This window comes from Mustela erminea, chromosome 4 (genome assembly GCF_009829155.1).
Source record: "Mustela erminea isolate mMusErm1 chromosome 4, mMusErm1.Pri, whole genome shotgun sequence".
Classification (NCBI taxonomy): Eukaryota; Metazoa; Chordata; class Mammalia; order Carnivora; family Mustelidae; genus Mustela; species Mustela erminea.
The window spans coordinates 54,622,728-54,641,129 of NC_045617.1; the positions used below are offsets into that span (position 1 = coordinate 54,622,728).

Here is an 18,402-nt window from a genome sequence, read left to right on the forward strand (position 1 = left end):
TTGGAAGAAAAAGTAAGCAAAATTTTAAGGTGTGCCTAAAGCTTAACTTTTGAATTATTCAGAAGTTAGCCCTGCATCTTATAGAATGGAAGTTTACAATAGTTGTACTATATTAAGTTTCACTTTGTTTTTTATTAATAATTTTTTATCATTATTATATTTTTGTCAATCTTTTTATAAGGCTTATGTATTTCATAATGGCATTCAGAGAATCATTTTCCTCATTAAAGTGGTCCAAAGCTCAAAAATATTTGCCATTCATTCATGTGTGCAGTCACTGAATACAGAAATGAAAATTCACAACATGGAATGCTTGTATTAAGTAAATAGAATAGAATTTGGTATTTCATCTGATAACATAGGCACTTGATGACCACCAAAGTAGTATCAAAATACTACTTTAAGTAATAAATTCCTGTACTTTTGAGGCCCCTGTTTCAGTGCACCAGAGCTGCTATAACAAATTACCATAAACCGATGGCTTATAAACAACAGAAATTCCTCACAGTTCTGGAGGCTGGGAAGTCCAAGATCAAGGAGCTGGCAGATTTAGTGTGGGGTGAGGACCAGCTTCCTGGTTCACAGACCATCATCTTCTGGTGTGGGAGCCCTCTGGGGCCTCTTTTGTAAGCTCATTCCCTTCACAAGGGCTCCCCACTTAGAACCTAGGCACCTCCACAGGCCCTACCTTCAAATAAAGCTGCACTGAGCATTAGAATTTAACACATGGATTGGGGCAAGGGGGGCACAGTCTACAGCAACTCCCCAAACTCCCCAAACATTTTTCCACATAAACGGGTCAAGTTCTCACAAATGTAAACCAAGTCTCTGCACCCTTACCCTTGCGAGTGCTTCCTCAATGGTGATCATCTTCTCCTTAACCATCATCATCAGCTGAATCCGTTCCTCGTCACTCATTGTTATCTCGCTTGCAACATAGCCCACATCTTCTCCTAGAGATTGAAGACAAAAGACAGAATGGAAAAAAGGAAGATAAAACAGAATGCTGAGTCCTGAAAGGTCACTGGTCAGGACTAGAGAAGGAGAAAGTTCAGGGGCATTGTCCCACACTGCACGTTACTGCTGAGCGACAGGAGCCATTGGGCTACTTCTGGGGAAGCCCACTAGCCCATCTTACTGAGAAACAGGCTCTGAGAACATAGGGATGTTACCATAGAAACAAATCCTTCAAAATGATGGGAGTCTTTGTGATCGAGGGCCTAGTGGAAGTGTTCTGGAAGAAAGCTGACAGGAAGTCTGGAGTAAGAGGTGGGGCAGAGACCTGATTTAAAGACCCACCTAGAGCAGACAAGCATTCCAAGGCTCCTTCGGCTGATGGTCCTCTGTGTCCTTCTATTTCAAATACGAACAAGAAGAAAATCCTTTTGAGAGCAGTGGGAGGGACCCCTTTTTCCTAACATTAAGGTCACAGAGTCAGCTGCAGAATGAGACCTGTGGCCTGTTGAGATCCTAGATTCCTATAAAGCTGTCTGACCACTGTTCCTAAGAGGATAGGCGCAAATAAATAAAATCACAGGTAGGGAGCATTTTGGTTCACTGGAAGGAAGGTTTTTATAAATTCATACATATGAAAGTCTTGTCAGAGGTACCTGGGGTGGCTCAGTCATTAAGCGTCTGCCTTGTGCTCAGGTCGTGATCCCAGTGTCCTAGGATCGAGCCCTGCACTGGCACTCCCTGCTCGGTGGGAAACCTGCTTCTCCCTCTCCCACTCCCTCTGCTCGTGTTCCCTATCAAATAAATAAATAAAATCTTAAAAAAATGAAAGTCTCATCATAAATATGTATTCAAACTGTGAGAAGAACTCAATTTCCCACTCAGAACTGAAGGCAGCCAGGAGCGCCTGCGAGGCTCAGTCAGTTAAGTGTCCGACTCTTGATTTTGGCTCAGGTCATGATCTCAGGGTCCTGAGACCGAGCCCCACATCAGGCTCTGCACGGGGCATGGAGCCTACTTGGGATTCTCTCTCTCCCTCCCCCAATGCTTCCTCTAAAAAGAAAACAAAACAAAATGAAAACCAAAACTGAAGGCAGCCAGAACTACTGAGGCGAAGAGAATCCCCCCTATAGGACCTTTTGAAAGTGCTTTCCTGCAAAGCAAACAGATTGCCGTTACCTGTGACATACGTGAGCCACGCCAGCTTGTGTGTGTTTGGTTAGCGTGTCAGGAAGGACAGGTCAGTGGAAGCGTGCGGTAATGCACTGGCTGGGAATAAACCCACCTTCTAGCTCCTCATCCTTCCCCTGCACCCTCTTTCTCATACAGACTTCACCAGCTTCGATGTCACTAGGATCTTGGCCACGGCTAATGTGCCCTTGGTGTCGAGGGCCAGTAAGAGAGTCTGGCTGCAGACCCGGAGGAAACCACTGCAGTCGGGGCCAGCCCTGGAATTTATGTTCCCTTGCATTTCCCTATCTCATTTCCATTTTGTCATCAATCAGCCCAGAAAGTTCCAAGTTCTCTTCGCCACTCATCTACTTGTCCGGGAAGAATAACAGTGTGTGCTGGGTTAGGAGACAAGCCTGCTGGTTTGATTCATTTTATTATGTGCGTCACCTTCGAGGGTGGAGGGAATGCCGGGGAGCTGGGTGGGTTTCTGAGAAGAAACCACATGAGCCAGTAAACGGCTGGCTTCCTCCCTTGATCCTGCATCCTGTCTCCTCTCTCTCCTTTTCCTTCCTTTCTTTCTAAATAAGACTTCGTCGGGATCCAAGGTTTACTTTGAATCGCAAGTGGTCTCGGGTGTGTAGCAGAAGGAAAAACTGGGAATGTTGGAGAATCAGCCTTAAACCAGGACAGCCGGAATAACCCCGGTGAGTGCGGCTGGGGTCCCAGGTGTGTGACTGCAGACATGCCGTCCTTGTCCACGTGTCTCATTTCCACGTGTCTGAGTACCTGGAACAGCATTCTGGATGGGGGAGGACACTGTGATTTTGTAAACGCAAACAGTCACTGGTGAGCCACTAAGAACATTCATCTCGCGATAACCTTGCTCGGCTGGGCTAGGCTGGAGAAGCGGCTTTGTGTCTGCTTTCCCTCTGAATACAGGGGGAACATAAATTACATAACTGGGCCTCAAAGGGATGACATATTTACTTACTATCTAAACAACAACAAAGACACGGCCAAGAGGAGGGCAGGGCTCCCTCCACAAAGCAGCCCGGGCAAATTCCCATGATGTCAGACCAGGGGACAGAGTTTCCAGGGGCAACAACCCCGTCACTGGCCTGCCACAGAAAAGCATCTCCAGTCCAGAAGATTGCAAAGGCCTCAAGTGGCAGGGCCGGGGGATGGGTCCAAAACTAACAAACGCTCTGACTTGCTCAACCCTTTGGGGATAGATCTTGGCGAGTAAAGATCTTCCTGAGGTTGGTGTGACCAAGAAAACGAAAGATTTGGTCTTTGCTCTCAGATCTATGAAAAGGAAGACCTGCCAACTCTCCTCATTTTGTTTTCTCTGATTAAAAAAAAAGAGAGAGAAACCCACTGGGATGAAGTCTTAAAAGTCACGAGAGGACTGTCAGAAAACTTGGAATCTTTGTGGGCCCAGGCAACCAGTGTTTCTGACTGTCCGCCTCCAGTTAGATTATTGGGCACAGGCTTTTCAACGTTTGGGAGCTAAAAGGACCTACTGTCCGCCAGCTGTGGCACAGTACCTTTTGAAGTCTGTCTCATTATTCCTTTCTGGTTCTTTCGAAAGTTCTGCCAGAAATACTTATTTTTCTTCTTCCAATCTCCTTTTCCTTTAAAAACAAAAGGGAAAAAAAAAAGGCACAAGCAATAAATTCATTAATAACAAAAGTAGCCTCTTCTTTATAATTCAAAGCTTATAAGAATACTTTGATTTCACAAAAAGACAGTTTTTCTCTTTCGGTTTATGAAAGACTTGGAAATGCCTAAAAAGCTGTTTAAAGGAAATGCAAATTTCCTAGCAGCAAGTAATAGAGCAGTGGGGTTAAGACAAGAAATAAAGAAACATCAAAAAGGCAGGCAAAACACGCATTCGTGTATTCACTTTGATGTTATTTAACTAGTGTGTCTAACTCTGCCCTGTCTTGTCTTGTGGTCGAGTCTCCCCCTCGGGTCTCGGCCACAATTATTTCAACGAAACCACAAATGGAACACTTGAAGAAGTGACCTTTGTTTTGTCACTATCCCTGCTGTTGATCTCCCCTTGATTTATTTCTGTTGTTGCAGACTTAATGAAGAAGACAGGAGGGTGATTATGTCCTGGGTGTGCTTGTCCGTCAGTCCTCAGAGCTGGCTCCGGGAGCCCGTGGGGCTGACCTGCGCTGTTACTCTGTGGCATCGAGTTTGCTGGGAGGCAGGGGACGCAGCTGCAGGGTAGGCAAGGTGGGGAGAGGGGGCTCCTGCCTCTCTGGCTTTCAGGTCACTTGCTGACCTACTATCTGCAGCTGACCCGGGGTACAATGACGAGAAAAGCAGACTGCCATCCTGCTGTGACAACTCCCAACGGAGCTCCCTCCTCCCCCTCTCCCCAACCCTCACCCTCTGGACTGTTTTGGGGACAGCTGCCCTTGTTTGCAGGGGAAAACTATGTCACTGCCATAGCTAGACATCTCCAGTGTTTGCTAGGGTTCCGATCATCGCTGAGCTACAATGCCTTTTAAAAAGCAAAAGGAATGGAAAAGAGCAAGTAAAAGAAGAGACTAGCCCTGTGTTTAAAGATGAAATGAAAGAGCAGGTCTCATGCAGATGGGGCACATGCACAGCAACAGCTTCGTCACTGTCACCACTTGGTGTCCCTGGCTGCTACGCAGCCACTGGAAATGGCCCAGTGGAGAGATGGGCTGCTGGTTTCCAAGGTCTAGACTGGCGCGCTGGCCAATGAAGCACAGATGCGTGGCAACCTGGGGTTGCTCCCGGGCTCTGTATGGCACCGTGTGGGAACACCAGAGGCCCTCATGTGAGTGCAGACGGGCCCTGGAGCTCTGGAATGAAGCCCACGCCCACTGCGAGGAGACTTCCTTGGTACCCGGAACCTCGGAGGGGAGTGTGAGGGCACCTGCTGCTTTCCAGCTGCAGCAAATACTAGCACGGAAGGTGAGAGCAGAAGGAGGGCCATCACTCATTCAGCTTTCCTCTCAAGCAATTCGGGATCATGACGTATTTCTTTTCCTGGAGGATATACTCTCTTCTTCCTCTATTTTAATGTTTCCAAAATGAAGGTGCAAATTGAAAAATAAATAGCAGCTAACATGCACTGAGTTCTTACCAAGCCCAGGCACCCTATTCTTTAATGGCTTGTCTCACTTAATATGGCAATAAACAGGGTATATTATTGTTCCCATTTAGTGGATGAGAAAGTGGACACTTCAGGAAGCAAGTGACTTGCCCAAGGCCCTAACCACTGAGTTCGAAGACTCCTTATTCAAACCCAAATCAAAACCTGATCCGAGCACTTATGCTTCTTATCATAATGACCTTGCCAGACTTGCTCTGACCCAACAGAAAAGATGTTACTAAATCAAGAGTGGGTTTTATAATCAAGGATATATAAAATATTTAACACCTTAATTGTGCATAGTCTTTGATTCAAAAGTTCCAAATCAAAGGATTTATACTAAGGACATGATTAGGGATAGGTTCAAGGATTTTTCGGATAGAATCAATTCTCTGAGAGCAAAACTTAGAGACAACTTAAATGTTCAGCAAACAAGAGATGGTTGATTTAAATTGTGGCCCATCCCATATGATGGAATTTATGGACTTCAAAATTTTACCATAAAGAATATTTAATCAACGTGGGAAAATGCTCAGGATGTTATTCAATTGAATGGAATTCAATTGAAAGAAATTATAAAATAATATGCAGCGTATGAAACCAATTATGTTTAAAAGGAAACATACAGGCAGGGGTAAAGAGAGGAAAGAGATGTATCAAAATCTTAACAGTGTTTCTTCTTGGGTACAAACATTCTTTGTGGTTTTTGGTGTGTTCACAGTTTCTGTGTTCTATAAAGTATTAAAATAATTTAAGTTGTTAAACCAAGAAAAGGAATACTGACCTACAGAGCTGTCTTCTGAGTTCGACTTAGGAAGAGTGTTCCTAGAAAAGAAAAACATGTCTGATTACGAGGGAGCCTTACCTTTGTGTGAGGACCGAAAACCCTCCCATCTCGGCCACCCCAGCATCATCACCACCTAGACGAGCCAGGGAGATTCTGATACAGTATTTACCACTAGCCTAATCTAGCCAGCTGCTGCCTTTCTAGAAACATGCTTAGGAACCATTTGTCAACATTTACTGCAGACTCACTCCGGGGTAAGACCTCTATTAAATGAAGGGAATGGATTTCACTAGACGATCACCCGATGATCCACTTCTGAGAACTATTAGCCACACGTTAAGTTACTGCCACTGTGAAGTCTCTTGTGTAAGTGGGACAGAGAAAGCAGATCGTAGTAAACATACAGGCCCAGGACCACAAGTGCCAGCTGCTCAGGCCAGCGGTGAGTAGTGTGGTTGGCCGGGGGAGAAAGGTGGGCAATGAGACGCCCCACCCAGAGGGAGGAGGTTGGCGGGCAGGCTATCTGCCTTGCTAGATCCTCCTCTGTTCGAAGAGAAGCCAGGAAATCTGCTTTAAAAAAACAAACAAACGAAAACAAAAAAGCAGCTCCACATTTTTAAGTGATGGCAAATAATTCCATGTTTTTTAACAATGTGTCCAAGTCCATCAGCACGTGTCTGGACACCAGAGATGGCCCCCACGCCCCCTACTGCGGCTGCCAGCACGTGACAAATACAGACAGATCCAAATAACTTGAAACAGGAACACAACCCAAAACCAATTACTCGTTTCTCTAGAACACACATAGACAGATACCAACTTAAATTAGGAAGGAAAGAAACCAAAGTAAGTTCAAACAGGTTCTCTCCTCAAGGTCAGAGGAGAGGGGAGCAGAGCCTTTCACTGGGCGGGTCCAGAACCTAGAGGGCTTTAAGTGCGGTGTACACGTGCAGATAAGGAGAATCAGGAAGAAGGAACCTGTATCCGGACAGAAACACAAGGATCCTCAGGGGGTTCACACCTGAATCTTCTCTACGTTCACCTGCCAGGTAGGATGCGGGGGGGGGGGGGGGGGGGGGGGGGAGGGCATGTGGCAAAAACGCATTCCTGATGGGAGAACGCACGGGGAGACAGAGGCTGGGAGGCCAGAGCTGGGTTACACTGAGGCGATCAGAGGAAGAGAAGAGCATGCAAACGGCAGTGTGTGGCCCACCTTACGGGTGGAAAGGACCTCTACGATTTGAGGTGACCAGAGAAAGCAGGAGGGGGCTTTCTGTCACGTAGAGCCACCTGGGATAACACACTTCTCTTCAAGACAGGGCCTCCGATGCCGTCTGACTGCTGGGGGCCAGGTGAGCACAACAGCTGGGCCTGTAAGCACCTTCCAAGCCAAAGGCTGAGAGAAGAGGACCATTGCTGACTCGTGCACAAATCTAAGAGACCTCTACTGTCCGTGAGGGGTGAGGGGAATTGCTCAGAAAGAAACAGGGGAGGCATCTCGATGCTGAGGACGAGAGCTAGACCCGAAGGCATTCTTTCCCATCACCACTAGCTGTGAACATAGAAAATGTAAGGAAAACGTACCCTGTTACTGAATTATGCCAAGGTTTAGCTCCAAGGATCTCCACTCTGCCCTGCAAGCCATGCAAAAATGAAAACGACTAAATATAGACTTACTTAAACAGCCACTTCCGTTCTTAATTCATTCAGCAAAAAGGTACTGAATGCTATCATGAGTAAGGTACATGGGTGATTACAAAGAAATGGGACTCCTGATGCGACAAACAAGAGCGAAGAAGAAAGAAGTAGGCACACAGGAGAAGCAACGGCAGGAAGAAGGGGAGGGGAGGGCAGGGCTGGGGGTGGAGGACGGGGAAAAGGAAGCAAGAGCAGCCGTGGGTCATTTAAGTGCGCAGGGCCACAGAGGTATAGAGGTATGGGCACAGCAAAGTGGCAGCAGGGAGCTGACTGCAGAGAGCTGGCTAGCTGACTGGGGTTAAAGCAGAAGATCCTTCTAAAGAAATATGGGTGTACAGGTGGCATAGTCGGTTAAGGGACTGATTCCTGGTTTCGACTCAGGTGGTGATCTTAGGGTCAGGAGATTGAGCCCTGCATTAGGCTCCCTGCTTGGCATGGAGACTGCTTGTCCTGCTCCCTCTGCCCCTCCCCACTCCATGCTCTCTCACTGCAAAATCAATCCATCTTAAAGAAGAAAGAAAAAGAAAGAAAGGAAGAATAAGTGAGCTAAAGTTTGCGTTCCTGTATTTTGCTTTTTCAAATTTTATTCTGTTGCATTTTGAGCTCAAAGTCATAGAAATGTGCACCAGTCCACCTCCCAGCACAGTCATCCCCTGCTTTTGCCTTACCTGCTTACAGTAAAGAAAGCAGTACAGTTATTTTTAAAATCACTCTAAGGAACAAGGAAACTCTTGACCTAATTGCTAAGGACCAAAGACATGAAATATCCCTAGCTCCTGATCAACTACTTAACTATGTAATAAATTACAAATACGTATGTGAACTTTTACTTTTCTTAAAAGACATGTTTTGGGGTGCCTGGGTGGCTCAGTCAGCTAAGTGTCTGCCTCCACTCAGCTCATGATCTCAAGGTCCTGGGATCAGTCCTGCATTGGGCTCCCTGCTCAGTGGGGAGTCTTCAGCTTCCTCTACCGTTCCCCACATGCTCCCATGCACTGACCTACTCTCTCTCACAAAAATAAGTAAAAATAAATAAATAAAAGAAATATTTTCACGGAGAAAACAGCCTAAAGAAACATTATTTTCCTTCAGTCCTTTGCTGATTACAGTAATAGTCCCTTACTGAGTTGTAAGGAATTTTACCCATCATTGAATCCAATCCAAATTCTATAGGGAACATGATCTCCAGAGTTACCGGAGTGGTCCAAGCTTCCATCAGCTGGTTAGAGGCCAACAGGGAGTTCTCCCTAGACATGGGCAGCCCAGCTGTCTTTCCACCAGATGCTGGACTCTTCCTCTCCAGAAAAAATGTCCAGAAAATTGTTTATATCCTATTCTTAAAGAACTCAAAGGCCAACCTCTATTTTCCAACCCCTTTTTCATTCTTCCTGACAAATGGGAACGTCTTCTACCATAAATATATTCCAGAACCCACACCGCATACAAAGGTAAGCTCTCACGATTTCACAGTTATCACAAAATATAAACGCATTTTCCTCTATAAAATGCTAGCCTATAATTTTTAAAATTGGTATCTACTTTCTTCAAATTATCACACATATTTAAAAATTTATCCTCAGATTGGCACTTGGATCTTTTCATTAGAAGAGGTGCTTCTACTAGCGAATGGTTGCGTTTCCCCAGGTGGCCAGCAGATGGCACTACAGCTCCTCTATTCATCTTGTGGTGACAAATGAGGGTTTTATTTTTAAGGTTTCACAAATTCACAATCTAGATACTGGCCAAAGAACAGCAAGCCAGTGTTTCCCAAGTGTGCAGCTCCCCAACTCATCAATTTGCAAAGGGGGGAAATGACACCATATAAAGTTTAATTTGGACGCAGTGAACTGTCCCTGCAAACAGAGGCTGGCAGGCAGAGCAGTGATGTGAAATGCCATCTTTCTCCTTGAGACTGATTGTAAAATTCATCCGGCAGGAGCAGAAGTCAATGATGTAACCAGATTCCAAATCTGGATGGCAGCAGGTGGAAAGGGTCATTTGCTGATCTCCTGGTGGAAGAAATTAATGCTCAGGAGTCAGTTCCAAAGAGGCCTCCTCAGAGCACCTTCTTACAGCCAGAAGCCGCAGGCCTGGGAACGGCTGGGCTGGAAGCAGGTTTGTCAGCCTCCCTCTCTATCTATCACGCTCACTATCAACAGGGTAAAAAGGATGGGAACTTCAGCACAGGGTCCCGGGTTTCCATGACTAGGACTGACAAGGACACAGTAATTAGCATTTTGCTGCACTTTGAACATCTACATAAGCATCAAATAATTTGAGTTCTGCATTTAGTCTCTGGACCCAATCGTAGAAGTACCTTTTCATCAATAACTACTACTATTAGACCCCAAGTGTAAATACTTTTTCCTCAATCTCCAAATTAACACTCCCTGAACTCAAAGAAAATTCAATAAAGAATTTATAAATAAGATTAAAACAAAACAAAACAATTTAAGGGATAGCATCCCAGCACTTAACCAGTTCCTTCCATCGTACCTCGTCTTTAGCAAATTCTTTGTTCAGCTGTTTCATTCCTTCCTTCTCACTCATTCATTTGTTTTCTTTCTTTCAATAAACATTCATCCAACTCCCATTATGAGTCTGGCATCCTTTGAGGTATTGAGAATGTAGAGGTAAATAAGACAGGTAAGATCCTGAAGGTGCTCTTGTTGCAAAAGATGGGGGTGAGAAGCGAGGTGGGGGGTGCAGGTCAGGAAGTGGGGAGAATTCTTGCTGGGATGGACAGAGAAGGTGTCTCTGAAGAGGTGACAGGTGAAGAGAGACCTAGGTGATGTGCTGGCATGACAGGCAGTGGCCCTGACATGGAAGGCTGAGTAGGGAAAAAGCAGAGGAAGAAAACAAGAGGTCTACTCTACACACACTCAGTCCGAGGCGCTTCCTGAACATCCCCGTGCAGACATTAATGGGACAGATGGGTATGCGAGTCTAGAGTTCAAGGGCACCGCTCAGGACTGGAGATCAGAATTTGGAAGTCATGTGCATATTTAAAGCTAGGAGACCAAGAGAACACAGTGAAGAGATGTGGGATGAGCACTGGGCTCAACGGCTATCAGATCTTCGGGGTCAGGAAAAGAAGGTGAAGGAGCCATGGGAAACAGTCATGGGGAGAAAAAAAAACCCAGGAGTATGCTTTTACCCTTTCTGGCTAAAATCATACAAAATTGATTTTATAGAAACTATATTGCTGCTCCAAATGTCATACAGGGAAAGTTCTAGGTTGCTCTCTTTTCTTTTCTCTTGAGCCTTGCTTCATAGTAGAGATCTCCATGGGGCCACAGAGAAGGTGAAACACAAAGGTCAGAATGAAATACTTTATTATTTTTTTTTAAGATTTTATTTATTTATTTGACAGAGATCACAGGTAGGCAGAGAGGCAGGCAGAGAGAGAGGAGGAAGCAGGCTCCCCACAGAGCAGAGAGCCCGATGTGGGGCTCGATCCCAGGACTCTGGGATCACGACCTGAGCCAAAGGCAGAGGCTTTAACCCACTGAGCTATCCAGGCGCCCCAAGAATGAAATACTTTAAATTTGTGTGGAATTCTACCTCTTAAAAAAAACAAAAAACACTCTTGTTGGCCATCCCCATCACAGAACAGGATGACCACTGAGGCTTGGGAGTGATGATTAAATGACACAGGGCCAGGCAGGGACACCCTGGGCTTGGAAGTCACGTCTCCAGCACAGGGGGTTGGGGGGGGCCCAATGCCTCGCCCACCTCACCATACTGTTCCTCATTTACGTAAAAAAAAATTCATAATACGTCCCATGTGTACGAAGCCAGTTGTTGGGTGAATTATGGAAGAACAGTACTCAGAAGAACCTGTGAAGACTGAGCAGGTTTTCAACCCCAAAGGTGAACACAGCCCCTGGGTTTTTGAGAACCAAGCATTTCAAGAGAACTGCAGGATTTGGTTATGCAGCTCTTGAAAGATCTGTCTGCTTGCTGGAGGAAAGGAGGCCACGGACTTAGGCTCAGGCTCGCTTTTCTTCCCAGGTCTATTTATATACAAAGAGCCTTAGGTGATTCTAGGCAAAGACAACTCTGTCTTCCTGTGATGTACTTAGCCTGGCACAACAGAGAAGTATAGTGAACGCCCCGGCATACAGCGGTTCCCAAAATAGACCTTAAGTTTTTGTTTTGATGGCCTGTCCAGAAACTTCATTATAACCAAGCAAGAAAAAGAAAAAGAAAAAAAGGAAAGGAAAAAAAAAAGAAAAAAAATGGCTATAAACTAATTTCTAAGAAAAGAACATGTGCTATCCGTTATTGAAAAACCTATACTTAAGAGATTTTTAAGTTTCCTTTATCTTGTGTCTCTAGAAATACACGTCTTCATTAGTTTCTTTCCTGCTGAATTTTGAATCAGGGCTTTTTCCATGTCTGGGTCTCTTCCTGCAACATCCCTGGCCTGCAGAGGCCATCCCCAAAGCCAGGAGTGTTTTCCTCAAGATGTGGGAAAAGGACTAAGCCATCTGTGCTATTGAGCTATGAGGGGGAGGCAGAGAGAAGGTAAAAGGGTTGAGGAGCTTTTAAGTAGTTGATTTTTTTTTTTCTTATGTGGTGATGTATTTCTTATACATCATTTCTTATACTTCATTGACTATTCCTTGTAAGTTGATATGCCTTCCTTAAATATTTTGCTTAGTGACAAAGCATTTTGTATAAAGCAGGAAATTCCTTAATTTAGTATTTCTTATTATCCTTTGAATAGCAAAGATCTTTTTTCATCAGAGGAACGTATCTCCCCTATTTCATAAAAATATATATGAAGCAAAATTCTGTGTAGACTATCTACTGTCAGCTATAAAAATTCAAGGCTCCCCACCCTTCCCCAGCCATGGGGCCAGGACGAGGATGAAACAGGAGAGACACAAGGGGTCCACACTGCTAGAGGGCTCACTCTCGGGGTCAACTCTGTGTCGTATGTGTCTCTCTTGCTTTACCCAGACGACAGGTGCAGGGTTTCATGCACATAGTAGAACTTACCTTGCAAACTTGCTGCCTCGGATTGAAGGGAATTCTATTGCTCAAATCTGGTATATGTCGCTAGAATCCTAAGATTATTAACAACAATGACAACATCGGTGACATGTTGTCCCCTGGTCACAACACTCCCCATAAAGGCCTCTTCTTTCATTTCAGCCTATTCCCAGCCTGTACCTTCGGGCTTTTGTTACAAGGTCACCTCTGCATCTCTTATTCTGGGCTCGCGCAGTTTCTAAATTGTCACAGTTCCTCCTTCTAATTTTTTTTGGCACTGACTTCCGTCAAGTGATTCAGATGGCCGTCCCCAATTCCTCTTCTTGACCGCACTCCCTACAAGCTATTCATGTGTTCTCACAATCCACCGTTTTCCTCGCAGTGGTGACCGGACCTGATGTCGGTGGTTCTCCGCCCGCGTTCCCCGGCGCGGAGCTCTCCCAGCTGTTTATTCCCTGCTGTCCTCCTGACGCGGTAAGAACCGCACCAAGTTAACTCACTGCGGGCAGCACAGGGTACACCGAAGAACTGGTGAATGGCAAGAAGCTTTCCAGGATGGATGGACATCCCGGAAGTGGTCTGGACCGGCCCGTGGCGTGACCTTTACTCCCCCAGAGAAAAGGCTGTGATGCGTAGATACGGGCTCAAAACGACAAGCCCATCCAGTATTTATTCCCAATTTGAAGAGGCCCTCTCCCCATACTGATCCAATGCTCCCCCTGAGAAAGTGCGGAAAGGCCACTTTCAAAGTCTGATACTTTCCAACCTTGAGTTTGGACATTCTCAACTTTTTTCCTGCCCCACCCTCTTTTGTCATCTCTGGTTGAAAACTGCCATCAGAATCACTGTAGGTGAACTTATTCCTTCTATACAAGATGTCTCAAAAGGGTCTTTTACTCAGAAAAATACAGAGAGAGAGTCAATGTAGGCATGCAACTTGTAGCAAAAATGGTTTCTGTTAGGCTTTAGTCCCTGCTAATTATATTAGGTAGATGGAAATTCGAGGTATCTAAACACGATCTTTGCTGCAAATCAAGCCTATCTCTCTCTCTTTCTAGCACCAACTTCCCTCAAATAGCTAGGATGGATACAGGACTCCTCTTCTACTTCTCAATTGCACTAGAAAAAAGCAATCCACAATTCTCTGAGAATTAAACACACACACACACACACACACACACACATACACACACACCAGTGACTGAACATGACACCAAGGTAGAGACGGATGGGCCAATGATTGGTATCCATATGTGAACGACATTCCCTAGAGTTAGGAAGGCTTCTTCCTGTAGGAAGCTGCCTACCACCACGGCTCACGGTGTGGGTTCCGGAGCCCAACCTCCAGGGCTCAAAGCCCAGCTCTACCATTCACCAAACAGTCACTCTGAACAAATTACTTTGTCCCAGTGAATTCCAGTTTCCTTCTATGCAAGATAGGGATAGTAGTACCTATTGCATAGATTTTCTAGAGGTTTCCGTGAACTATGACTTGTATGGAATTTAGAACATGTTTGTACAGGCAAAGCGCCACCACCAAGATGTTAGCGATGAGGACGGCTGTGTACACAAGTCTCTCTCAGTCTGGCTCAGAGGGTCCTTCAGCTTCTTGACATTGAAGGGGCTGGTTCCCTGGCACCTGGGGGTGGCCAACCAGCTTCCCAGGCCAACAACAGGCTCCACCCCTGCTGAGACTGAAATCCACAACAGAGACGCACTGGAAGAGATCTGTGTCCTGTGTCCAGTTACCCAATAGTAACTGTCCCAAACGTTAATGACAGAGCACATGGCAGAAGCTTTTGTTTTTTGTTTTTTAAAAGATTTTGTTTATTTATTTGACAGATAGAGATCACAAGCAGGAAGAGAGGCAGGCAGAGAGAAAGGAAGGGAAGCAGGCTCCCTGCTGAGTAGAGAGTCTGACGCGGGGCTCGATCCCAGGACCCTGCGACCACGACCTAAGCCAAAGGCAGAGGCTTTAACCCCCTGAGCCACCTAGGCACCCTGCACAGAAGTTTAAGTATCATGCTTGAAACATAGCCAGATGCCACCTCTCCACAGCACAACCTGTTTGGACGGCAACCTCACTGAGGCCAGGATGGTGCCCCGTGCAGAGCTGGACACGTGCCCAGAGACGGGCCTGGGGCATGGAGCATAGAATCTAGGAGAGCACACGGTTGTCTTCCATGATTTCTAAACCTCCCCCCATGCCCCGTGGTCATTTTCTTTTCCATCTGGGGTTTATTACTCTTTATTTGTTACCTTGTGGGTTTGACCTCGCTAAGAAAGTTGATAAAATAAATTGCTGTACAGGGAAGCCTGGGTGGCTCAGTCAGTTAAGTGTCTGCTTTTGGCTCAGGTCATGGTCCTAGGATCCTGGGATCGAGTCCCTCATCGGGCTCCTGCTCAGACAGGAGCCTGCCTCTCCCTCTGCCACTCCCCCTCCACACTTGTGCTTTTTCTCTCTGTCCCTCTTTCTCTCTGAGAAACAAATAATTAAATAAGTAAGTAAGTAAAATCTTTAAAAAATACATGCTGCACAGATGGCTGCCCTGATGTGGTAATGTTGAAGGTCACCACTGTATCCCAGCCTTGAGAAGTTACAAATGCCTTCCTGATTCCTGCAAACTTAGTGACCCGCCAGTGTGTCCCTGTGACACACCAGATGGTGTATGATACTGTTTTTTCTAGGAAGTTCAGTATGTGCAGGTAAGTCCAGTAAGGTCAGGAACTCCTCAGTCTCCTACAAAACCAACCAACCGTGCTTTTCGGTTTGGCATCTGCTGTTGGGCGTAGACAGTGAAGTCGTTCGCAGCCTGCTGAGGGCAACAGACACGGTCTGTTGAGGGCAATGGTCTGGACCTTCTAGGAGTTCACAACAGAATGCGGCAGGTTAGATCGAAGTGCTCAGGAGAAGGAGGCCAGAGTTGTGCCCAAGGCCTGCAGGGCCAGTGGCCTCCCGTCGTGAATTCCTCTTACCTTCTTTCTTACTAAGGGAACCATGATTCTGTCTGGGTGACAAGGTACCCCATTAAAACACCCACTTCCCCACACTCCCTTGCAGCTGGAGGAGGCCAAGTGGAGCTTCTGGCAGAGAAGATACAGCTGAGACTTCACAGGGAGGGACGGTCTCTGGGAAAGCTAGGGTTTCCGTAATGACAAAGACTCACTCACCTTTGCCTATAACTTTTGCCCTTTGCCCCTCCCCTCAGTCTTTCCTGAAACATGGATACAAGGCTCGAGCAGTCATCATTTCATCATAAGGATGAAAATCACGCATTAAAACTGGTGGAGAGGAAATACTTGCGTGAGCCTCCAGACTCCTTGCTGTATGAAGAAAACGGGCCCCCGTTTGCCTCCTTAGTGTGGTCAGGTTCAGTTACAAATGACTGAATGTAATCCTAACCGATTCAGTGGGCTAAGGGGTGAAAATGATCAGGGGCACCTGGGTGGCTCAGTTGGTTCAATGGCTGGCTCTTCATTTCCACTCAGGTGGTGATCTCGGGGTTGTGATATTGAGCCCCCTGCGGGGCTCTGTGCCTGGCATGGAGCCTGCTCAGGAGTCTCACTTTCCCTCTCTTGCCCTCTGCCCCTCGCCCCCCACATGCATACTTTCTCTCCCTTAAAAAAAAAAAAATAGTAAAAATGACCGGGTTAAGCGTTGGTCTGGGTTTACACAGCACAGTCCTATCGATATCATTGCATTTCAGACTCCCAGAGACCATGAAAAGGCTGATCACACAGATGCAGAAATGGAAGCCTGGCACGTTCATGAAAGTGACTTACCCGACGGCAAATCACAGAGCTAGGGCTCAGCTCTCCTGGCCTCACTCCAGTGTTCGTCCCATGGAAACACCAGATTCATGAAGGCCAGGGTCTCACCACCCTATTCACAGTGCCAGATATGAAACCATGAGCCTCAAGTGTGTCCATATTCTCCTATTATTAGCACTGAAAGTGCCAACTTAGGTTTGTGACTCGGCCACTGACATCGACAGATGTGGGTCAAGCTCTGATTTTTGACTTTTCCTCAACAGACACACAAAAGGTGTTGAATGAAAGGGAAAAAAAGTTCTCTTCTGTTTTGTCTGCCTTCAGTGCAACCAATAAAAATGAATACCTTCCTTTGATGGCCTTGATGTGAATTTTATTTAGGTCCTTACATCTTAAAAATTACTGAATTACTGTCAAAAGCAAAATAAAACAGGATTTTAGTGTACTGTTTTCACCACAAAAGCTAGTTTTTATAAAATGAGAAAAGTACTATAAGTAGCTTTCTTTGCATTTTCTAATGATGGCTATGTATTCTGCAAATGAGGCAAAAATATCCTTCCCTTCTATTTGCCCTTTAAAATCTAGCACATACAGGGGGCACCCGGGGGGCGCAGTCAGTTAAGCCTCAGTTTTCACTCAGGTCGTGATCTCAGGGTCCTGGGACCAAGGCCCGCACCCGGCTCCTTGCTCAGTGCAGACTCTGCTTGGGACTCTCTATCCCTCCACCTCTACCCAACCCCTCTGTGCTCGCAAGCACACCACACTCTGTTTCATAAGTACATAAATCTTTGAAAACATAATAAAATTTGGTGTGTACATGTAATAAATCTGTGGTTTAAGAAAGACTTTTCTGCAAGGAAACATGGCTGAGATGTGAGGCCAGCTGGATGGACAGCAAAGCACTGCATGTCCCCATGGCGGTTATCAGGATGCGTGGTACCGGCTCAGCACAAGAACAGCTCCCACAACAGGCTGCCACTCCGCCTGGTACCAGGTGCATATGGGGTCACTTATGCCAGCGGAGGCTGGGAGGGTAGGGAAACCTACCTTTTGGTATTCTTATCAAATGTGCGTGATGGGACTCCTGGGTGGATAAGTCGGGTAAGCATCTCCCTTTGGCTCAGGTCATGATCCCAGGGTCCTGGGATCGAGTCCTGCATCGGGCTCCCTGCTCAGGGGGGAGCCTGCTTCTCCTCCTCCCTCTGCCACTCTCCCTGCTTGCGCTCTCTTGCTCTCTCTCTCTTTGACAACTCTATAAAATCTTTATTAAAAAAACAACAACAACTGTGCATGAACCTGCAGGGAACGCGAGACTGCAAAGAGCCGGCCCCTAAGAGCCTCCACCTCAAAGCGGGGAAAAGGGAGAGGGGAGATGGCTGGAAAAGAGGCTCCATTCAACTATCTTCTCAGTCTGTTTCCATGGCAATGGCTCCGGAAGCGGGTCAGAACTTTCTCAGTGGAAACAAACAGCGGCTCCCATTCACCACTGCCCGGGCCACGCTGGGCATGCGGGCCGCTGTGCTGTCTGGGCCCAGAGGCCCCAGGTGGGGGGCATGGGGGCCAGGGCTGCCTGCCTTTCTTCTGTCAGCTGCTCTGAGGGGAGCAGGGGAGACAGTGAAGCTGCCTCTGAAGGACAGAGTTGGAGCAGCTGCAGGACTGGAGGGCTCTTCTGCACCCTGCTGGTCACACGCTGGAGGCACAGTGGCCAGCCACCATCTAGGAGATGGCTGTGGGAGCTGTCCACCGGCCCTACTTCTTCTGGTGGGCAGCACAAAGGATGGGGTCCTTTTCCCTGTGACCGCTGCATAGCCCCACCTTCGATTCCTTCAGACACCTCTGATGGAAAACTGTTAGGTTATGAACACTGTGAAGATGGGAACTC

General features: G+C 46.5%; 1 protein-coding gene and 1 long non-coding RNA gene across 4 annotated transcripts in view; one reads left to right on the forward strand and one right to left on the reverse strand.

The window, feature by feature from the left end:
- SASH1 (SAM and SH3 domain containing 1) overlaps window positions 1-18,402 on the reverse strand; it is a 315,133-nt gene that overhangs the window by 70,832 nt on the left and 225,899 nt on the right. For 2 of the 3 annotated variants that reach the window (XM_032339291.1, XM_032339288.1), the window contains exons 5-8: window positions 6,048-6,088; window positions 3,675-3,761; window positions 1,300-1,353; window positions 841-953 (exon numbers count right to left, since the gene is read on the reverse strand). In XM_032339291.1, coding sequence (XP_032195182.1) covers window positions 841-953; window positions 1,300-1,353; window positions 3,675-3,761; window positions 6,048-6,088 — 295 coding nt within the window. The remainder of the gene's footprint in view (window positions 1-840; window positions 954-1,299; window positions 1,354-3,674; window positions 3,762-6,047; window positions 6,089-18,402) is intronic. The other variant, XM_032339289.1, reaches the window with a different exon arrangement.
- LOC116588364 lies at window positions 6,095-16,900 on the forward strand. The gene is made up of 4 exons (XR_004284913.1): window positions 6,095-7,510; window positions 9,685-9,863; window positions 13,132-13,223; window positions 16,457-16,900. It is a non-coding gene; the product is annotated as an uncharacterized LOC116588364 (long non-coding RNA).